General features: G+C 33.3%; 1 protein-coding gene across 4 annotated transcripts in view; it reads left to right on the top strand.

Moving 5' to 3' along the window:
• MAP3K7 (mitogen-activated protein kinase kinase kinase 7) overlaps positions 1 to 20,859 on the top strand; it is a 76,626-nt gene that overhangs the window by 45,794 nt on the left and 9,973 nt on the right. For all 4 annotated transcript variants that reach the window (XR_007401302.1, XR_007401301.1, XM_025444968.3 and 1 more), the window contains 4 exons: positions 4,093 to 4,157; positions 13,737 to 13,842; positions 17,907 to 17,968; positions 19,051 to 19,166. Coding sequence is in view for 2 of the 4 variants with exons in the window: in XM_025444968.3 (XP_025300753.1) it covers positions 4,093 to 4,157; positions 13,737 to 13,842; positions 17,907 to 17,968; positions 19,051 to 19,166 (349 nt within the window). In the remaining 2 variants the exon portion in view is untranslated. The remainder of the gene's footprint in view (positions 1 to 4,092; positions 4,158 to 13,736; positions 13,843 to 17,906; positions 17,969 to 19,050; positions 19,167 to 20,859) is intronic.

The following is a 20,859-nucleotide window of genomic DNA, read 5'->3' as shown; positions in this document are numbered from 1 at the left end:
AAAGATGGTACTCCATCTTATATACTGTACTTAAGGATATAAGAAATAATGAAGATTGAATATGCAAAATTTTTAAAAGTCATGTAAAATATTTTTGCCCAGGACCCTGAAGAACCTGAACTTAACTGATATTCTTGTTTGTAATACAGTTCTTAAAGCTGAAAGAAACTTCAGGTATCCTTATAATTTCAGCTGCATTTAGATATACTTACTGAGAAAAATTTAATGAATACTTACATTTAATTTCAGTCAGACACGTTTAGGTCTACATTAGTTGTTTTCAAGAGTATGATGAGTAGTTAAATAGAATAAGTAGAGTATGGGAGATCCCAGGCATATTTAACAAAAATAAATGGTAGCTCAATGTCTCATACTTACACCTTTTCCTGCTTCAGAAGTTTCAGCTATCTTAGGGAGTTGGCAGACAGATTGGACTGGTGGAGGACAGTGCACTGAGGGCTTTGTAGAATGCTGGATAGCTGGAGGCTGTAATACTATTCAGAGACACTTGGGCACTATTTTGCTTTCTCCCATCAGGACAAGAATATAACCTTTTATTTTTTTTTATTTTTTTTTTTTTAAGAATATAACCTTTTAATACTATATTTGGTTCAAGAACCAGTACATACTAATGTTTTATAAACATTACTTCAAGTACATAAATTATTGGTTCATTTTTCCCCCCCAAATAGTGCAGTGCTGATGTGAAGAGACAGTGAGATAAGAAGTAGACTTTACTAGATTTGGCAAGTTCCTACCTTGGACACATAGTGTCATTAGCAGCTATAAATCTTTGGATTAGGGACTCTGAGGCTCAAGGAGAGCTATGCTGAAATATATCTGCTTCTGTCATGTGTTGTAGCCACATCACCTTCAATAAAATTCTGTATTTATGGCTAATTAAATAGGGAAGTTCATCTAACCAATATTAAAGAGAATGTTTAGTAGTCTCTTTATGTATTTTAGCCTATCAGGATCACTTTTTGTAATCAAAAAATTGAACTCTTACCTAATAAAAGCTAGTGTGTTAGAAAGCAAAACATCAGTAATAATTACTTTCCTTTGATAGAAGGAAAAAAAAAAAACCCACCCTGAAGGGCCTTCTAAGGAATGACACAGAATTTATTGAAATAAATAAAAGAATATGAAATTTGTAGCAGCCTAAATGAGAACATATATTTCTAAATTGCATAGTTTACCATGAAGTGGTGATATAATACTACAGTGTATATAGTGCTATACAAAATTTTTTAAATCTTATGTATTTTACAGATGAAGAGAACAGTGTCCCACAATTTTAATAATTCAAAACTTATGAATCTCAAAATTTCCAACATTTAGTGAAGAGATGTCTCCAGGAAAATGTAGCATTGAATTTTACATGAAAAGAGCCTTCAGGAAGTTTGGAAAATAGAAAATTAAGAGTAGTTAAGGTAAGGAAAACAATGAGCTTACTTAAACCAATTGGAAAAGACACAAGAGTGACTGGGAAGGTGGACTCTGTTCAAATCAGTTTAGGAAATAAGTTGTACTTAAAAGAGCAGCTTTTTGAAGAGATGAATTCTGTTTTTGTGATATTATAAAAAACAGTTAAATTGGCCTGTAACCCGCTATCTCAACCACCCTTTCTTTTAGGGGGGAAAGGGATTATGGGCGGGGGTGGGGGTGGCTGGGGAATTATGATGAGCTAGGGATATAGTATATTGGTGCTCTTACTTAGAAAAGTTGTTCTAAAAAAAAATGTCACTTATTCCCTGTCATAAGTCCTAAAAGTTCCAGAATTTATTACAAAATGAAATACTCAGGATGCTTTTGCAGGTTTCGTATTCCTCCATCAGGCATCTGTAGACATATTGGCCTTTGATTCTACTTTTTTCATTTATACTACCATGTGAAATATAGGTATGCATATGATAAAGAACTACGAAAAAATGTAAAATGAGTGAGTTTCTAAATTAGTATTTAGTTGCAAAAAAAAGTTCAGAATCAAGCTAAATTTACTGAGAACATACTCTAATTTTCATTTGCAATAATAGTTTTATTTTTTTTTTACATTCACATTTCTAAATTATGACTTAAAATTTAATATTGGAGCAATAAGTATTTGTTGATTGCAGTCCTTTTTTGCTTTGTCTAAACTATTTGCCAGATGGTTTTCTGCCATGGTTATGCTAATTAAAATGCATTGCCTAATATTGCTTGCTTTGACTCATGTTGTAGCTTGAAGATTTCTCATTTTATGGCATTTGTTAACTGTGTCACTTCTTATTTACCCTACTTCCTTAAAAGTTTTTATTCCCCTTCCTTCTACTACCCCACTTAGATTTGAGTTTGCTTTTGTTGTTATTGCAGTGGTGATGTAATGATTTTTAGACACATGTGCTGGGTGGTTCCCCAGATTCACAAATGTTGCTAATCTGAAAAGAGAATTCCAGACACTTTTACAAGCCTGTCTCATCTCAGCTAATTTTAGAATGATTGTGTTGAATGAAATGTGTCTAAAATTGCTTATTAGTCATGGTGGTGGCAATCTTTCTGTCCTCAGGAAGCAGGAATAGTTAAAATTTTTCACAAAAGTATCTTAGTGTGCCTGATTGAACAAATGTACTGTTATTTATGTTATTTTAATTTGTATCCAAAAGTTGGAACTTGGAATGAAATGAAATTTCAAGTAAATTTGAGCTAAAATTCTGCAGAGAATTCTAAAACATAGTTTAAAATGAAAAAAAGTGATGATATCTTATAAATTTGAGTGTGGCTATAAACTTGAGTTCTTATATTTACTACACATATTACTTCATTAAACTTCATTCTGTTGTAAGGTCCCTTTAGTTTACATGCAAAATAATCAGATTAAGATGTTAAATTATATTGCTGATTGTTTTTAAAATAAGATTCTTAGGATTATAGAAATATAAATTTTTTTAAAGATTTTTATTTATTTATTCATGAGAGACACAGAGAGAGAGGCAGAGACACCAACAGAGGGAGAAGCAGGCTCCATGTAGGGAGCCCAACGTGGGACTCGATTCCAGGTCTCCAGGATCATGCCCTGAGCTGAAGGCAGGCGCTAAACCGCTGAGCCACCTGGGCAGCCCTAGAAATATAAAATTTTAAGAACAAATTCTGTCTGCTAGTTGGGCCAAAATTTTTAGAGTGCATGTTGAGTGCTGCCTACTAGTTGAGAAATTATATAATAGAGCTTTCAGAGTTAAAAGAATTCTGAGTATTTTATCAGCTGTTTCTCACAATATTTTGGTGTTTCCTTTTAGACAGCTGATCTCTCATCTTAGAAGATACCATATAAAAAGCTCTATTCCCAAATAAAAGTACCAAGTGAAACTGTTGCTTAATTCATTCTATTATGTTTATGTTTGTAACATTTCTTCATAACTGCTTTTTAGGTTAAGTTATTATTAGCGTGGAAGTTCCTAAAGCAGGATTAACACAATAGCCATCTCAAAAAACGCTGTATATTTGAGAATGGAATGAGGGTCATTCATCTTCAGTAGAAAATTAAAAGTTATTCACCAAAAATGAACTACTAGATTCTTACAAAGATTAATGGGATTAAGTAAGTGTGCCTCAGTATAATAAATTTAAGCCTAAACATCCTTGTAGGCCCTGAAGAACAAGGTACTGTTGTTGGTTAAAGGCAGTCATGTCATACAACTTCCTGGCTAGCTGTCTTGCTGTAGAAACTGTAACGTAAGGCCCTTGAAATAGATGCCATCATCAGCCCCAGCCCACAAGCATTCATCTATTTAAATACATGACAGAAGATGGTGCAAGAGAGTTCAGTAGCTATTCATGTGGAGTAGGAGTGGTTAATTGTATTAGGACCTACTTTGCCGTAGACCAGCAACTTTTGAGTTAAAACTCTGCAGCTGTTTCTCTTCTTTTCCTTACAACATTCTCTTCTTTTTTTTTTTTTTTAACAATAAACTAACTTAATTATTTTTTCTACAAACATTTTGTGTAGATCCACGGAGCAACAAATTTCAACTTCCTACTGTAGCAGTAACAACCTTGTTATCTGTTTGAATAGATCTCAGTATTCTACTTTTTTTTTTTTTTTTAATCCTTTAAAAGGCAACGGACAGCCAAGACGTAGATCCATCCAAGACTTGACTGTTACTGGGACAGAACCTGGTCAGGTAAGACCTAACATTTGAACCTTCTATCTTTGAAGAATAATAATGAGCAGAGATAAAGAGTTAACTATAATGTATACACTCTGCAGAATTAGTTTCCTGAGTTGACCTAAAATCGTAGTAGAGACGTTCATTGGCACTTGAATTTAAATACCTTGGAAAAAAAGTATATATGCCATTATTAGTTTAACATGAGGGATAATTTATCATGGTAGGTTAATTCAATAGTGCTCCATGTGCATTACATGGTTTCTATATATGATTTAATAAGGAAGTATCAGCCTTGTAATTTAACAGTTTCTTGTTATCCTTGTCCTCAAAAGTTAATCATTAGTGCAGTCTCCTTTTTATGAGGTGAAAAAAAATATTTTTACTAATTATTAATATTTACTAGTGAATATTTCCTCAAGAAAATGTCACTCTTGTGGCATCACATAAGACACTGACAGATCTAGATGACTCTAATATCTTTTAATTTGTTTTGTCTACTGGATTTATATTTTTGTGAAGTATGCTTAAGACATTCCTAAGCAGATGGATAAATTCCAGAAAGGCTTTCATCGCAGTTGCTAAGGTTTTCTTCCTCTTGTATTTCTGGACTTTCTTCTAAACTCCTCTTATCTCTTTATCACTTTCTTTCTAAATGATCCAAACACTGTTCTAATTTAAGCCGTTACTGACTAGCACAGAGTTTTAACCAACAAGTATATACAAATAGCATTTCGGTCATTATTTTTTCTGTTATTCAGATCAATATACTGGACATATATAATATGATATTTTTAAAATGAATGAGAACTAATTATGAAGTATTTTTATTTATTTTCACTTGTGTTGAAATGAATGTTAGTACAGCATACATCTGAAGTAATAAAAATATCACATTGTATCAGGTAAAATTATAGGATTATATATTATAAACAAAGTGATTTAATTTATGGTAAAATGCACAAGTACTTTTCATTCTAGAAAAGTGTTTTATTATTATTTAATTTTTATAAATATTTTAAATTTTAAAGAATCTTTGTAGTCATTAAAAATTTGAAAGCCCTTTATGGCCATCAACTTAACTAACAAAAGCACTTGAGATATTTATGGTAAATATCTTTATTCTTTATTCTTTATATCTGGAAATATTTCTATTTCTTACAATACCTATACATATACTCAAACATGCATATATACACAGACACATTATACATATATATTAAATTATTTTTATATGATATTAAGTAACCCTAAATCTGAAAGTATTATGGATGAATACAGGCATTTTATTTCATTTATTTAATGGGTTTTTTCATTATATTTACTTTTGTAAAACCCAAAAACTTTTGAATGAAATTTCGCACTTTCTCACCCTCAAATACTTCAAGTATTAATGAGGGCATTTAGTAACAGATAGTTTGGCATCTGGTATTTGCTTTGATTCCTTAGAGGCTTGATGAGCTCAGCCTTTTTAACTTTGTTTACTATTGCCATTGATATTCCAGTTATGAGAAACTCTAGCCAAGTATTCTCCCTTTGACTGAGAATGCAAAGCCTGTTCTAAGGCAGTTCAGGAGCATCTGCTAACGCAAGTGCTTTTCTCTGTACTCTATACTAAAAGCATCACTGTAATTGAGGACTGACCTCACCATACCAAAGCTTCCTTATTTCATCACAGGTTCTATATTAATTGAGATTTTGATTGCTACCCTTTCATACCTTCAGTAGGAAAACACTAGAACTGAGGCAGACTGTGGTTGTGTGACAATCATTGCATGAATTGTCATGGACTACTACAAAAGATTTGGAGTGAGGGGGAATTTGGTGTGGTAGTACAACCTGTTCTAAAACAGATGATATATAACCATTATGTAGCCAGTTTTTACATTGATCCATTCTTTCAAAATTAAGTATTATAAACTTAAAATGCTAGTTTGGGATGAGGCTGGCAAATAGTAATTCTAATGCACTGTGAAAACATTTTCTTCTGAAGTGTTAGGATAAATGACCATTAAATATTTTTAATTACTCATGAAAATAGCATTAATTATTTGAAAAAAAATCATGCACATTATGGATTTTTCAAAATTAAAAGTATAGTTCTTTTTTTTTTTAAGATTTTATTTATTCATTCATGAGAGACACAGAGAGAGAGAGAGGCAAAGACACAGGCAGAGGGAGAAGCAGGCTCCACACAGGGAGACCAATATGGGACTCGATCCCGGGTCTCCAGGATCACGCCCTGGGCTGAAGGCGGCGCTAAACCACTGAGCCACCCGGGCTGCCCAGTATGGTTCTTTAAAAAGTCTGGCTTAACAGTGATAAAACAGATGCATGGTGGTTTTTTGTTGGTTGGTTGGTTGGTTTTAGCCATGGGATTGATAAAGAACATGAAGAAAAATATTTGCCCACCTAGTACAATCATCAGAGGAAGAGAGAAGATTTATTAATAAAGTTTAATATTATATCTCATTAGAGGAGAGTGAACTGATTGGAGTTTATACTTTGGCTCTTGATTCAAGACTGACCTTAAAGTCCTTTAGACTTTACATCTGTAAATTAAAATTAGATATTTTTTTATACTGCCATTGCTAGAGTGGAATGGTGAAAGAAGCAAGCACCCCGCCAGTCAGGCCTTTAATACATGTTATTTAAGTTGTAACCCTGAAAATTTCATACTTTTATTTTCCTCATTTTGCAGATGAATAAACTGAAAATTAGAGAAACTTTCCAAAGTCTCTTCCCTTGTACTACCAGTAATTGCTATAACCAGGTTATGAATCCAGACCTGATTCCAAAACACACAAACTACACTCTGTCATTCTGTCTTGCATGTAGAATTGAATGTATTGCATGCTAAAGTAGTCCTACATCTCTCCAATTTCAAGTGTTTTGACTTCTGATAGTCTGCATTATCATTATTTAAATAGTTTTCAGTGATGACAAGTTTTAGCTTGTATTATATTATTGAGCAAGGCAAATTCACCTTGATAATAAATTCCTGCAGATGTCTACACAGAGTTATTTATTATATATCTGGATGAGCCTTTCTATGTTTCACTAAAATTACACATTTTTTGTGCATGTCTGCATGCCCTTTCTGGAGTTTTATCCAATATAGATCTGTTTTCTGGAAGTCTCTTGGTGAGGACACCAGTCAGTGAAAATCATGACCATAAATGATGCAATTATTATTGTTTAGAGAACGAGAATACTGTATTTTTATATGGACTTTAGAATATACTTTTATTAGATATGTGACACTAGATAAGTTCTTTAATTTCCCCGAGCTTCAGCAATCTTACGTACCAGTGGGGACCATAACACCCACCTCTTGGGGTTCTTACAGACACACTGTAGATGCTTAATTATGTATACCTGCTTCCCTATAATGTACCTGCCAAGGTTCTTACCACTTCCTTGCTCTCAGTATAGTATATTGCTATCCAGAAAACAAAAATACCACTGGGAAAGAAGTAAAATCCCATTGGCATTCAGTTCTTTTATATTGTAAAAGAAATTTGTGTTAGGGGTCATAGAAAGTATTTGCCTTAAAGGCCTTTTATCACATATCAGTTGTTACTTATTTAAGGAATATAATTTTTTATACTACCTCTTTTATCTGTCCTCAGTCTGTACCTCCTTCAGTGCAAATAATTTTCTATTAAAGCTCTAAATCAGAGGCTTATGTAGTAAGAATAATAAATTTCCAAGAATTTAGAAGGTAAGGAATAAGAATAATAAAGTTCCAAAATTTCCTTATAATGAACTATAGTGAAGCTAAAATTAGTTTGATCCTATACCTTCAGATTGTAATACAGATGTTTTCAATATTATCTGTCATGTATAGATTTAATTGAATTATCTGTGACTGTCCTAATGGAGGAAGTGCTCTTGTAAATCCACATCACCAACTTGATACCCATTTCTTTTTAATGCTATTATTCAGATGTTACTTCAGCAGAATTATCAAATCAACATTTAATCTCTGTGTTTTGTGCTTGTATAAATTTAGCAACTGAGGGCTTTAAATAGCTCTTAAATGTCAGTCTAAATAGTAGCACTGGCCATGAATTTTTGACTTATGAAAATATTTTCCCATTCAGGTGAGATATAAAAAGCAAAGCTTTATTTTTGTCTGTAAAATAACTCCCAATTCCTTTTTATAAATACAGAGATAAAGTTCTGTGCAAAGTCCAATTCTGCTTCATGTCTACTGGTTGTAATTTGCCCTCTGGTTTAAATTTGGCTTCGTATTCTTTTGCTGCCTTAAATTGCAGTGTGGCATTCTGTACTCTTGTAACCATTTTCATATCCAATCCTTGTGGTAAGTCAAGTTTCTCTGTCTCTCTTAAACTTTACAATTTGTATAAGAATAGAATAAAGTAATTGTAAATGTCTTGAAGAAAGGAGCAACTCAAATGAGTTTTGATAGTTTGAGAGCATACATGACCATAAGAATTTGACCAATGATTTTTTTTTTAAGTAGCTACTATAAAGTAAGACTTCTTAGTAGTTTGCAAATAGTAACATAAATTTAATCCATAAACTAGCTCAACTTTTTTAAATTCTCAAATGTTACCTGATCCTCTTATTTATACCTTATATTTTTCAGGTGTTAAAGAAATACAGTTATGGCTTGTTTTTAAATATTTCTTTAGTTTTTTTAATATGAACATTTCAGCATATTGTGATTCATCAAAAAACTAATTTCTTGAAATATAAAGACTTAGTTAACTAATTTATGGATGTAAATTTAGCTCATGATGGCTCCGAAAGACTGAGTTACTTATTCAAGTTCACACTTGAGTTTAAGTCTCCACAAAGTTTTAGACAGTCATGTGAATTTGCTGGTATTTAACTGTTTTGATGTGTAAAGGTGTCAGTTTCATATAGTTCAGTTGTCACATTTGTTCTTTGCATTAGACCAGATACTCCTTGAATGAATATGGGGTCCAGATTAAAAGTAGAAAGAGAAAGAGGGACATAAGGAATTGTCAAAGGGGAGATGATCTGGATAGGGAAAGTAAAATCTGTCATTGGAGGGTCAGAAATGCCAGGGTGAGAATTCCAGAATTGATCATTAACAACCAGTAAATAAAGATTTTGTATTCCACACACTGCTAGAACAAAGCAGTCTTCAAACACAGGGTCTGCTTTTGTGTGCAGAAAACCAAGGATGTGGCAAGAATGAGCATTTAATGTAGGGAACCTCAGCTGGGCCCTATAGGATGAAGAAGAATTAGCAAGGAGGAGGGAAAAACAGAAAGAACATTGTTCAGGGCATCTTTGTAAATGTGGGATGAATAAACTAAGGTTTTTGAAAGACCAGTCTGATGTGGAGTTAAAAATTGTTTATGGTGTAGAAAAGCTTTTTGGAATTTCTGAAGCAATTTCAATAGGTACCCAAGATGAAAGTAATAGTCCATCAATCTTTGCAAAAAATTTTTTTAATCTTCCTTTTCTGTAATTTTATTATTTATTTTTTTAAGATTATTTATTTATTTATTCATAGAGACACGGGGGGAGGGGGTGGGCAGAGACACAGGCAGAGGGAGAAGCAGGCACCATGCAGAGAGCCTGACATGGGACTTGATCCAGGGTCTCCAGGGTCACGCCCTAGGCTGCAGGCGGCGCTAAACCACTGCACCACCGGGGCTGCCCAATCTTTGCAAAATTATTTTGTGATTTATTTCTGAAATTGTTATAAAAGTGCCTTTTAATTAATTTTTATTATCCTCAATTCATTGTGAGTTTTTAAGTCTTAAAATAATAGAACTTTAGCAGTGGGTAAAGTACTAAAAGTTGCCACATCCTTTACCCAACCCCACTCCCTCTCTAGATAAAGAAGCTAAGACTTCTTGAAGTAAACTAAATCAGACATTGCACCATGGTTAGAACTCACATCTGCTAATTTCTATAGTAGTAGTAGAGAGTCATTTTACTTGTTGGAATCTTTGAGTGTTTCTGTTTAAGTTTCTTTTGTATTTATGTACTTTTTTATGTTCTACTTTGTATAACTCCTTACTCTTTTTTTGAGTCTCCTACAGAGTATTCAGTAACGCTTTAAGAAAAAAAAAAAAAAAGGTGCTTTTTTTAAAAAAAGATTCTTATAAAATCCATTTTTAGCTTATATGTCCTTTGAGAATTTTTAATATATATAACACTAATACATAAATAAGAGTACATGTAATATGTAAGTTCTGAAGCCTGATAATAAAATGGATGCTCATGAATCCACCACCCAACTTAAGAAATGGAACATGATCGATTCCCATGAGTCTTCCTGTGTGCTCCTTGCCTGTGAGCACCAGCCTGTGTCATCCACCAGCCCACAGTGCCATTTTCTGTGCTACCATATTTCTAGACTTTTTATAAATACCACTTCTCTGGCTAAGAAACTATGTTCTCTTAAATGAGATTCAAGTTGTTAAATGTAGTTTCATAAATGGCTATTAAATTTTGTCAAATGCTTTTTTTGCATTTAATGAGATTTATCTTCTTTAATCTGTTAATATGATTAATTGGATTAATAGAATTCCTAGCATCAGGTGACCTTTGCATTTGTAGGATAACCTCAACTTCTCAAAAGATTTTTATTATTACTGTTTTTACACTGCCAAATTCCATTTGCTAATGTAATTTTTAGGACTTTTGACTTTTGTACCTATTTTCATCAGTGAAGTTGGCTAGCAGTTTTTTATTCTGTCTTTGTTTCTTAGTCAGGTTTACTGACTTAACAATAAATGAGGAACTGTCTTTTTTCTAGAATAATTTCTTTAAGATGGAAAATGATAGAACTCAACTATAAATCCTCTGGGCTTGGTATTTTCTAAAATGTATAGAAACTTGAGTATTCACTTTATGAGTGGTTTTTTTTGTTGTTGTTGTTGTTGTTGTTTAAGAATTTATTTACTCATGAGAGACAGAGAGAGAGAGAGGGGCAGAGACACAGGCAGAGGGAAAAGCAGGCTCCACGCAGGGAGCCCAATGTGGGACTGGATCCCGGGACTCCAGGATCACGTCCTGGGCCAAAAGCAGGAGCTAAGCCACTGAGCCACCCAGGGATCCCCAGATTTTTTGTTTTATCTTTAATTTACTAAGCACCAAATTATATTCTCTCATTCTTATTTTGTAACTTTTGAGGGAAGGTTGATGATTTTGTTCTTTTTCTAATTTTGTTCTTGTCTTTGTAAATTAAATCCCTAGTCACTGCTTCTAGTTTACTTCATCTAAAAATTTGGAATTTTGAAATTTGCCTTACAGCTTAGTACATGACCCGTTTTTATAAATATTCCGTGGTGCTCAGAAAGAATGCATATTCTCTAGTTTTTCGATACATGATTCATTTATATGATTAGATCAAGCTTGTTTTTTATGGAGTTCAGGTTTTACTGATGTTGTACTTTGTTTTTTGGTCTGCTTTTATAAATGGTTTGCAGAGGAGTGTTCAAATATCTCACTGTGGTGAATATGTCCCTTCTTCAGTTTTATTACTGTGTCCATTTGGAAGCTATGTATGGATATGATATATCTTATAATAGGTAGAGCATATAAATTTTGAATTGTTATATAATGAATTGACTCACTAATCATTTTATTTCTTTGTCTAGTAATTTTTTTAAACCCTCAGATGTATTCTCTCTCATTAATTTAGCTACATAACTTTTCTTGGGTAGGTTTGCCTGATTATCTTTTTTCATCCTTTAACTTCCTGTTTTCTCTACTCTGTGAATTGCATATATCTCTTTTTTAAAAAAAAAGATTTTATTTATTTATTCACGATAGACACAGAGAGAGAGGCAGAGACAGAAGCAGGCTCCATGCAGGGAGCCCGATGTGGGACTTGATCCCGGGACTCCAGGATCATGCCTGGACCGAAGGCAGACGCCAAACCGCTGAGCCACCCAGGGATTCCTGGATATATCTCTTATAAAGAGCATTTAATCCACCCGACAGTTTGATTTTTTTAAATAACTGAAGATTTTAATCCATTTATATTACGGTTACTGCTAAATTTGCTCCTTCTATTTAATGCTTTCTCTTACTTCCCTTTTTGGCTCCTTTTTGCTTTCCTTTGAATTGAACAAATATATTTCTCATTCCGTTACTTGTCTTTGTAATTTGGGAATCCCATATATTATTATTACTTTAGTAACTACCTGTGGAATTCTAACACTCATACTCAACCTAACGTTAATAGCTTTACCCTTATCCTCAATATAAGGATTTTTTTTTTAAGGTTTATTTATTTATGATAGAGAGAGAGAGAGAGGCAGAGACACAGGAGGAGGGAGAAGCAGGCTCCATGCCAGGAGCCCAACGCAGGACTCAATCCCGGGACTCCCAAGATCGCGCCCTGGGCCAAAGGCAGGCGTCAAACCGCTGAGCCACCCAGGGATCCCCAACATAAGGATTTTTAAATCAGTGCTTCTCTTGCTTATACTGTTTTATTCAGGTTTTAGTACTGTCTTATTTATTTGTTTGCTTGGTAATTTTGTAAATTAGTCATATTTCCAATGTTTAATATTTTCTGTGTATAGATTCATCCTTCTGTTTAGCAGTATTCCTGATAGCAACTTGGCCTTTCTGTCAGGGAAAAATTCTCTTATCCCTGAAGTACATGGTTTAAAAATTGTTATGATAAGAGCCTACGGATAATAGAGTCCATTTTTGCTTGTTTAAGAATGTTATTTTGACCTCATTCTTTACATTTTTGTTGGCTAAACAATTCTAGGTTGGTAGTTATTGAAGATATTCCACACTCTTCTAGCTTCCTTTTTGTTATTGAGAATCTCACTGGTATGGTTTGTAAATAATCTGTCTCAGAGGCTGGTCTCTGCTATCTTCTATTTGTCTTTGTTTTCTAGAACTTGACTACAAATGACCCATGTTTAATTCATTATTGTAGTTTTTCTGTTATTTTATCTGCTTGGGTTTGGTTGTGGTTGGGATTTGTATCATCCACAAATTATGGAAATAGTTTGTGAATTCACATTGGATACATTTTCTCCCCTCCATCCAGAGCCACTCCCAACACAGACAAATTTATTTGCTCTCTGCTTTTGTAGGATAGATCTTTCTTCTTAGTTTACTCTTTCCCCAAGACTGAAGCTTTTCTTGGGTTTTAGCTTTAAGCACAGTAGTTCTCCAGTCTTACTCCCTTCCTGGAAAGGCCCAAGACATAATGCCTATTCCTGTGAGTGTAGAAGGTAGTCAATACAAAAGCTCTACATCATTGGTATTCAATTGAAATTCCCGGGGCTAACAGCTTTAAATACTTACCGGACTCCTGATTCTGCTTCATTTCTGGTCTCAGAGCATTTCTCTTACTTTTTTGAAGACTCATCAATTTTAAGAGATATCATACATGAGTGCATATAAATTTTTTATGTTTGTGTATATACGTGTGTATGTGTGTGTGTGTGTGTGTGTGTGTAAAATCTTAGAGGATTTATTTTTTGCAAGAGTATTTCAGGACCTCATGATAGAAATGGAAGTCTATCCTTTGCTTTATAATAAAAAATTTTTTCTTATCTTTTTTTTTTCCACATATAAATCATATTTTGTTCCTTCTGTCACTTCTTCCTATAGGTAAGCAGTAGGTCATCCAGTCCTAGCGTCAGAATGATCACTACCTCAGGACCAACCTCAGAAAAGCCAACTCGAAGTCATCCCTGGACTCCTGATGATTCCACAGGTGACCAATGTATTTCTTCATTATACTTAAGAAGTTGAATTCATCGTATTTGTTTTTATTTATTTATATCATGATTCTGATCTTCATAAAGCCAGGCATTTTACAGTAGTTTAGATTTTCATATTAATAAAATCAAATATTTAGCAATAAACTTAAAGATGAGTTTTTAAGTACTGAGATAAATTGTCTTGCCTTCTGCATTTTTTTTCCCTGGATACTAAAAAATGTATATTGAAGATGTTTTGGTTTGGGGTCACTGCAGAGAGGAAGATACTATATTCCTGATACTTAAGTCCGTCCGTGATTTTCCTATTTTTGATCCATCCTACTGGATGATAGTAGTAAAGTCCATTATCTTTTAAATAACTAAAATCAGCAGAATGATAAAAATAATCATCTTCGTCTTAGTCATTTGTTTTAAACATAAAAGATACCATGTATGTCAGTGAGAAAAAAATTTTCTGACCATTGACTTTTTGAATCATTTTTAAATGGTAGGGAGGATTTGATTTCAGTTACAAAATTTCTGTTAACTAGACCTTTTAAAAAGCCTTTTAAGAGTTAATTAAAACTCCCTAATATGAATGACTAACTGGTCAAAATACTAGTATTAAAATCTAATGATGGAATACTTTTATTATGGGCAAGCAGGAAATTATGTGTCATGGTGAAATTAACTTTTCCTTAGCATTAAGAGAATTCCCTGATAAATACTCAGTAGTATCATTCTATGAAAATTTATTATTTATATTTTATTATGTCAGAGAGGGAAAGATGATTCCTTAAACCTTGGAAAATGAAACCATTTGGGATTTTATGTAAGATCAACTATGTTATTAATAGTGGCAATTAAATTGAAATTAAAAAGTCAGCTTTCTGCTTTTACAAGCTAAAACACTACTATAAGTATTTATAGATTTTTGGCATGATTTAGTGAAGTTCACAATTTAATTTAAAAAATTAACCGAATAGCTTTTCTGTTTCATGTAAGATACAACTATGTTTAGCCAGGGGTGTACTCTCTAGTTTTAGTAAGCTTAAATTTAGTAGTGGCAAAAACTCCTCTGTGTTTAACCCCTAGCATAGCCCAACCTAGGATTGTCCAGATCATTCACTGCTCACCTCAGCACATGTGCAGAATTCATCACTATGTGCCTCTCCTCAGAGGTAGATAGGGAAATGTCTCGACCAATTTGATCATTAACATTCAGGTAATATTAGTTCTTTTTGGTTCTTCAACCTCCTGGTGAGGGTTGCCCTGACATTACAACATTTGACAAGACCTAGCGCTCACCTTGGCAAGGCCTCCTGACTTCAGCCTAGACTAATCTGGCCATACCAGTCAACATGACTAAATTCATGAAAGTAAAATAAAAATTCTTCTTTGCTTCTCTCTTCCAGCCTTTCAACCCCAATCTCATGTTTTTCTTTTCTGTGACCTAAAATACCAATAACTAGAAATCATGCGAAGGTCCAAAATTGACCTAGATTTTGGCTTTGCCTTGAAATACGGCAAGCTTGTGGTTATCATTTTTAGATAATTTTGTATGTAATTTTAGAAGTTGATACTGGTTTAAGCTTATATTTAATGAAGTTCAGCTTTTCACAATTTCTGAGAAAAAGTATTGATAATCAAGCTAATCAGTAAATTACAGGGAAGACATATTGGTGAAGACTTTTTCTTTGAAGTCCCCCTGATTCAGGAAAAAATTAGAAGTACATACATAGGTTTAAATAACCTAATTAATTAGGTTTTTTTTTTAAGGGGGGATTTTTATGCATTTTTGGAAAAAATTAAAAAGCTTATCAATTTAATAATCATAGCACATACTGAGTGCTCTTGGATTTCTATTTATAATATATTAGATATAGAGAAAGACATGTATACCCAAGAGCAGTTAGTGAGAGAAATGACTAGACACAGTAGAGGGAGCCACAGAGGGGGAAAAACCCACTGAGGAATTTTTCTTATTTGCAAAGATGGAAGTATAATACATGGCCCACTGCTTGCAATCTTAGAGTCATAATTCTGGCACATTAAAAATTTTAAAAAAATCATCATACTTTATTTAATAAATTTAAGACACTACTAAATTTTCAGCACAAAGCTGAGTGTTTTAATAGTTAATAGCACAATCCTTGAATTTTTTTTTCCCCATTCCCTGAGTACTGTGAAACACTGGTATACTTAATTTTAAAATACATATCAGACACAGAGTATTTATTTAATAAGATATATCAAGTATGAAAGATTTAAGAAAGAGTAATAGGAATAGAAACGTTGAAAGAGTTCAAGAGACTAATTTTTCCTATAAAGTCAGGGGCAAATAATCTTTAATCAGTTGTAATCTTGTTAGAGATTACATAGTTTGAAACTGTTGATGTGGGTGGGGAAAGAGTTGGTCAGAGAAATAACAAGTTAAGTGTATTTCTTGTTCAGCCATTTCAGTTAGTATATGATTTTTGGGCAGATAAGACTACTAGGCAATACACTGTTACTCTTTCTTTATTGCTGTCCAGTATTTAGTAAACATTACTGAATGTTTTTTCAAACTGAAATACAAACTTGAGTATATAAAATTACTCTTCCTTCCTAATTCTCCATTTAGTATAAATAACAACAGCAATAACAGTAATAATAACCACCATATGTTGAGTGCTTACCATATAGGTTAGCATTGCATGGTATTTCTTACATGCATTATCTTACTTCATTTGATTTAGCTTAGCTTTTGGAGTTACTTGTAAGCACATTCACGATGGCTTTGAAAAAGAAAACTAGAATATCAGTCAATAATAAATTATTGAAGTTACTGAACCATCAGACTGTCCTATTATTTTATTGCATTGCATGCAGTGCATTGCTGTCAGCCCGACCTTGTCTTTATCTGCACCACTCTTTCAAGGAGTTACTTCTCAGGGAAAGGGCTGAACAGTTCACTTGTTTAACTCATTTACTCTCTCCTAACAGTGGGAAAGCAACTACTTCTGAAATAAAAAGATCCTATTACTTCACAGTTATCCTGCCTGCTTCTGGAGGCATAAATGTTAATCCCATGTGACTCATGCAAGTTGTTATGACAGTTTACCTCTTTTGAAATACAAACAAAAGCTGTCTGTTCAAAATACTTTGGTAAAATCGACTGGTTGTTGGATTTAACCCATTCAGCTGTTTTGTGCATGACATTGAGCTATAATTTCCATACTGTTCATACTCCCATCAAAAACATCTTCCATTTTCTACAGTGATTCTTATTAGGAGAAGTGGGAGGGGGTTCATGCTAGAATCTGTATAAATAGAAGATAATCTACTGGAAGAGAATGTGTCTCTTGTTTTCCCCCTTTTTTCATTAAAGAACACGAGTATTCAGGGCAGCCCCGGTGGCTCAGCGGTTTAGCACCGCCTGCAGCCCGGGGTGTGATCCTGGAGACCCGGAATCAAGTCCCACGTCAGGCTTCCTGCATGGAGCCTGCTTCTCCCTCTGCCTATGTCTCTGCCTCTCTCCCTCTCTCTCTCTCTCTCTCTCTCTCTCTGAATAAATAAATAAATAAGTCTTAAAAAAAAAAAAAGAACACTAGTATTCAGGGAATTGACACAGCCTTATAGTACACAGCATGATTAAGGAAAGAGAGCTATGAGGTTTGATTAGGTAGGGTCAGTGAAGACAATATAAAGTATAAAGGTCCCATTACCACTGTTTTTTTTTTATTTGCCTTTAAGATTTTGTTTAAATTAAAGTTGGTTAACATATAATGTAGTATTTAGTCTCAGGGGTAGATGTTTTTGTTTTTAATTGAACAAGGGCTTATAAGCTTTAATGTTACACAATTTATAGCCAACTTAAATTGAATCAGAGTATGGTTGCATTTTGATTATCTGGTAATTGGATGTTCTCTTTTACCTTTAGAATTCAGAATAGACTTTCTTCATTACCAGTAGTAATAACTTTTATGTATTACTTATTTTATGAAAAAAAAATGCCAATATCTCATGCATGCTTTCTTGCTTTGTCCTTATAATTATTTATGATAGAAAATAAATAAAATACATACTTGAATTCCAGATACCAATGGATCAGATAACTCTATCCCAATGGCTTATCTTACACTGGATCACCAACTACAGGTAAAGAATTGCCTTCTCAGTGACTGTTTACTATTTCCTTAGAAAGTTTAGAGAAGTTATCTAGAAAGCTGACAGTTGTGTTTATATCTGTCATCATATATTCACTTACTTATGCTTTTAGTTGGCCTACTTAAACTTTCTAAAATCAAGTTAAAATGATTCATTCAGTTAAATTAATCAAATCTGAAGTTGGCAAAATCATATGTTCTTAAGATATTTAATTGTCTTAAAACACTTCCATATCTTTGTTTAAGAATGGCAAGAAATAGGGCAGCCCTGGTAGCTCAGTGGTTTAGCGCCACCTTCAGCCCGGGGCATGATCCTGGAGACCCAGGATCGAGTCCCATGTCAGGCTCCCTGCATGAAGCCTGCTTCTCTGCCTCTTTCTCTGTGTCTCTCATGAATAAATAAAAAATCTTTAAAAAAAAAAAAAAAAAAGAATGGCAAGAAATAGGAGATGCCTGGGTGACTCAGTCAGTTAAGCATCTAACTCTTGATTTTGGCTTGGGTCATGATCAGAAGGTTGTAAGATCAAGTCCCACATCAGACTCTGCGCTGGGTATGGAGCCTCTTGAGGTTCTCTCTCTTGCTCTCTAAAAAAAAAGGAAAGAAAGAAAATGCCAAGAATATAGCATTTTTGATCTCTAATTTTAGTACTGTAATATAAAATTTGCATAAGCTCATTTGTACTTAATAGATTTCATGATACACTGTCAATGTCTCATGTTCATAGTGACTGAAAACATAAGTAATACACTTCAGTGTCTCCTCATGAGTATGAAAGCCATAAACTTATCGTATAATATGGTTTGACAACCTGAAATGTAAAACCAGAGGCGAGTGATACTCTATAGTCATGATTCTCTGTAACAACAAAAGTGTTAAGACAGCAAGTGTGAATTTAAGTTCTGAGTTAACTCTGACAAAAGGACACTGAAATTTTCTAGGCCATGGTCTAACACTTACTTTTAAAAGACCATTGCTTTAGTGCTATAAAAACATGTCACAGTCACTGTCTTAACTTTCAGCTTGATATTAAGATTTGATTTAATTATGTTTTAACAGTCCTGATTTATTTTCAGCCTCTAGCACCGTGCCCAAACTCCAAAGAATCTATGGCAGTGTTTGAACAGCATTGTAAAATGGCACAAGAATATATGAAAGTTCAAACAGAAATTGCTTTGTTATTACAGAGAAAGTAAGTTATCTTTTGTGAATAAACACGTTAGTATTTTGAGTTTAAAATATGTTAAGATGAAATATTGTTGGAAGACATGAAAGCTTGATAATTTTTAGAACTAATCATTAAGCATGCAGATGCCTGTTGAACGGCTTGGGTGTTGGGGTGCTGAACCCCCACTCATTCAAAAATCCATGTGTAACTTTTGACTCCCCAAAAATGCTAATGGCCTACTGTTGACTAGAATCCTTACCAATGACATCAGCAGTCAATTAACACCTATTTTATATGTTTATGTATTATATACTATATTCTTAAAGTAAGCTAGAGAAAAGCTTTTATTAAGGAAGTCATAAGGAAAAGAAAATACATTTACAGTACTGAACAAAAATCCATGTATAAGTGGATCCATTTAGTTGAGACTCATCTCATTGTAGGGTCAACTGTATTTCCAATTTGGAGGTTTTATATGTGTTCATCTTTTAAGTTTGAAGGAACTTTCGGCTGTTTTTCATGTAAAACTCAACCCATTGGCTGTATGTATTATATTAAAACTAAGGAAAATAAACTGGTGTTTCATGTTCTAAGAATTTTGAAACCAGAAGCTGGTTAGATTTATAGTTACAATGATTTATTGTTTCCTTAGACATAGGTAAAATAATTTGATTTACTAATGTTCAACTGTACTTTATCTTAGAAATGTTTTATTGATATAGTCTTTCCAGGTATATATTTAGGAGAGTAGGATTACTTTATTTTATACCCATGAGTGTTTTTATAAGGTGTTTTATACTCACGCATATGTTTTTCTGAGAGTTATTGAGTTTGCCTTCCTCTCCTCCCTTTTTTAAGAAAATCAATTTTCATGCTCCTTTATTTGAAATTCTTAAAAAAAAAAAAACAAAAACTTCAGTTTCTGCATGGATCCTCATTTTAGAGGGAACTGAAATGAAGTGCTATAGGAAAAAATCATGGCATGGTAATAGGATTCCCTCTATTGATTTTAATCTAAATAAGTGAAAATTTCTTGCTTCCTGAAGTAATTTGTGGAAAGTTTCCGTTTGTACTTCAAAAAAAAAAGAAAAAATAGCTCTATCACAACTTATTGTTAAATGATTTCAACTCTACCTTAAAGGCTCTATAGGAAATAAATATTTGAGTCTGCAAATTGTGGAGCTAATTGTAGAACTGTTGACACTTTATGTTTTTTAAAAAAAACCTCTTACTTTACATATTTAGTCTATACTTTTTTCCTTTTTTATTCATTTGAACGAGGAGTTGGTTCTGTGCTGGAAAAAGAAATGATAGATTGAGGGAATGCGAAAACTATGACAATTTTAATCAATTTTATTTAAATACTTTGAGAAATACTACAAGAAAATCATCTGGAGGCTCTTCATTAATTATTCATTTATATCATTAATTAATCACTTATAACTTCACTTTAGGAGTTAAAATTGAACATCTCCCAAATAAAGGGGTCTTTAAAAAGTTTATCAGGCTGTAAAAGTCTCTAATGGTCTTCCTGAAAATGTTTGTAAAAGTAACTCATTCGAAATTGGTACTTTGTATTGTTCTCACTTTTAAAGTAGGAAATAGATTTAAGTTGATAGCATCTATTTTAATTAGCTTGCCAATGTTTTATGAGCCCCCACTTTGTACTGTAGTTAAATAAGATGTAACTTCAAACATAAATAAAAGTTCACGAGTG

The sequence above is a fragment of the Canis lupus genome, chromosome 12, assembly GCF_003254725.2.
Source record: "Canis lupus dingo isolate Sandy chromosome 12, ASM325472v2, whole genome shotgun sequence".
Lineage (NCBI taxonomy): Eukaryota > Metazoa > Chordata > Mammalia > Carnivora > Canidae > Canis > Canis lupus.
Note: the sequence above shows the minus strand (reverse complement) of the source record. Positions and strands in the feature narration are given on the sequence as shown.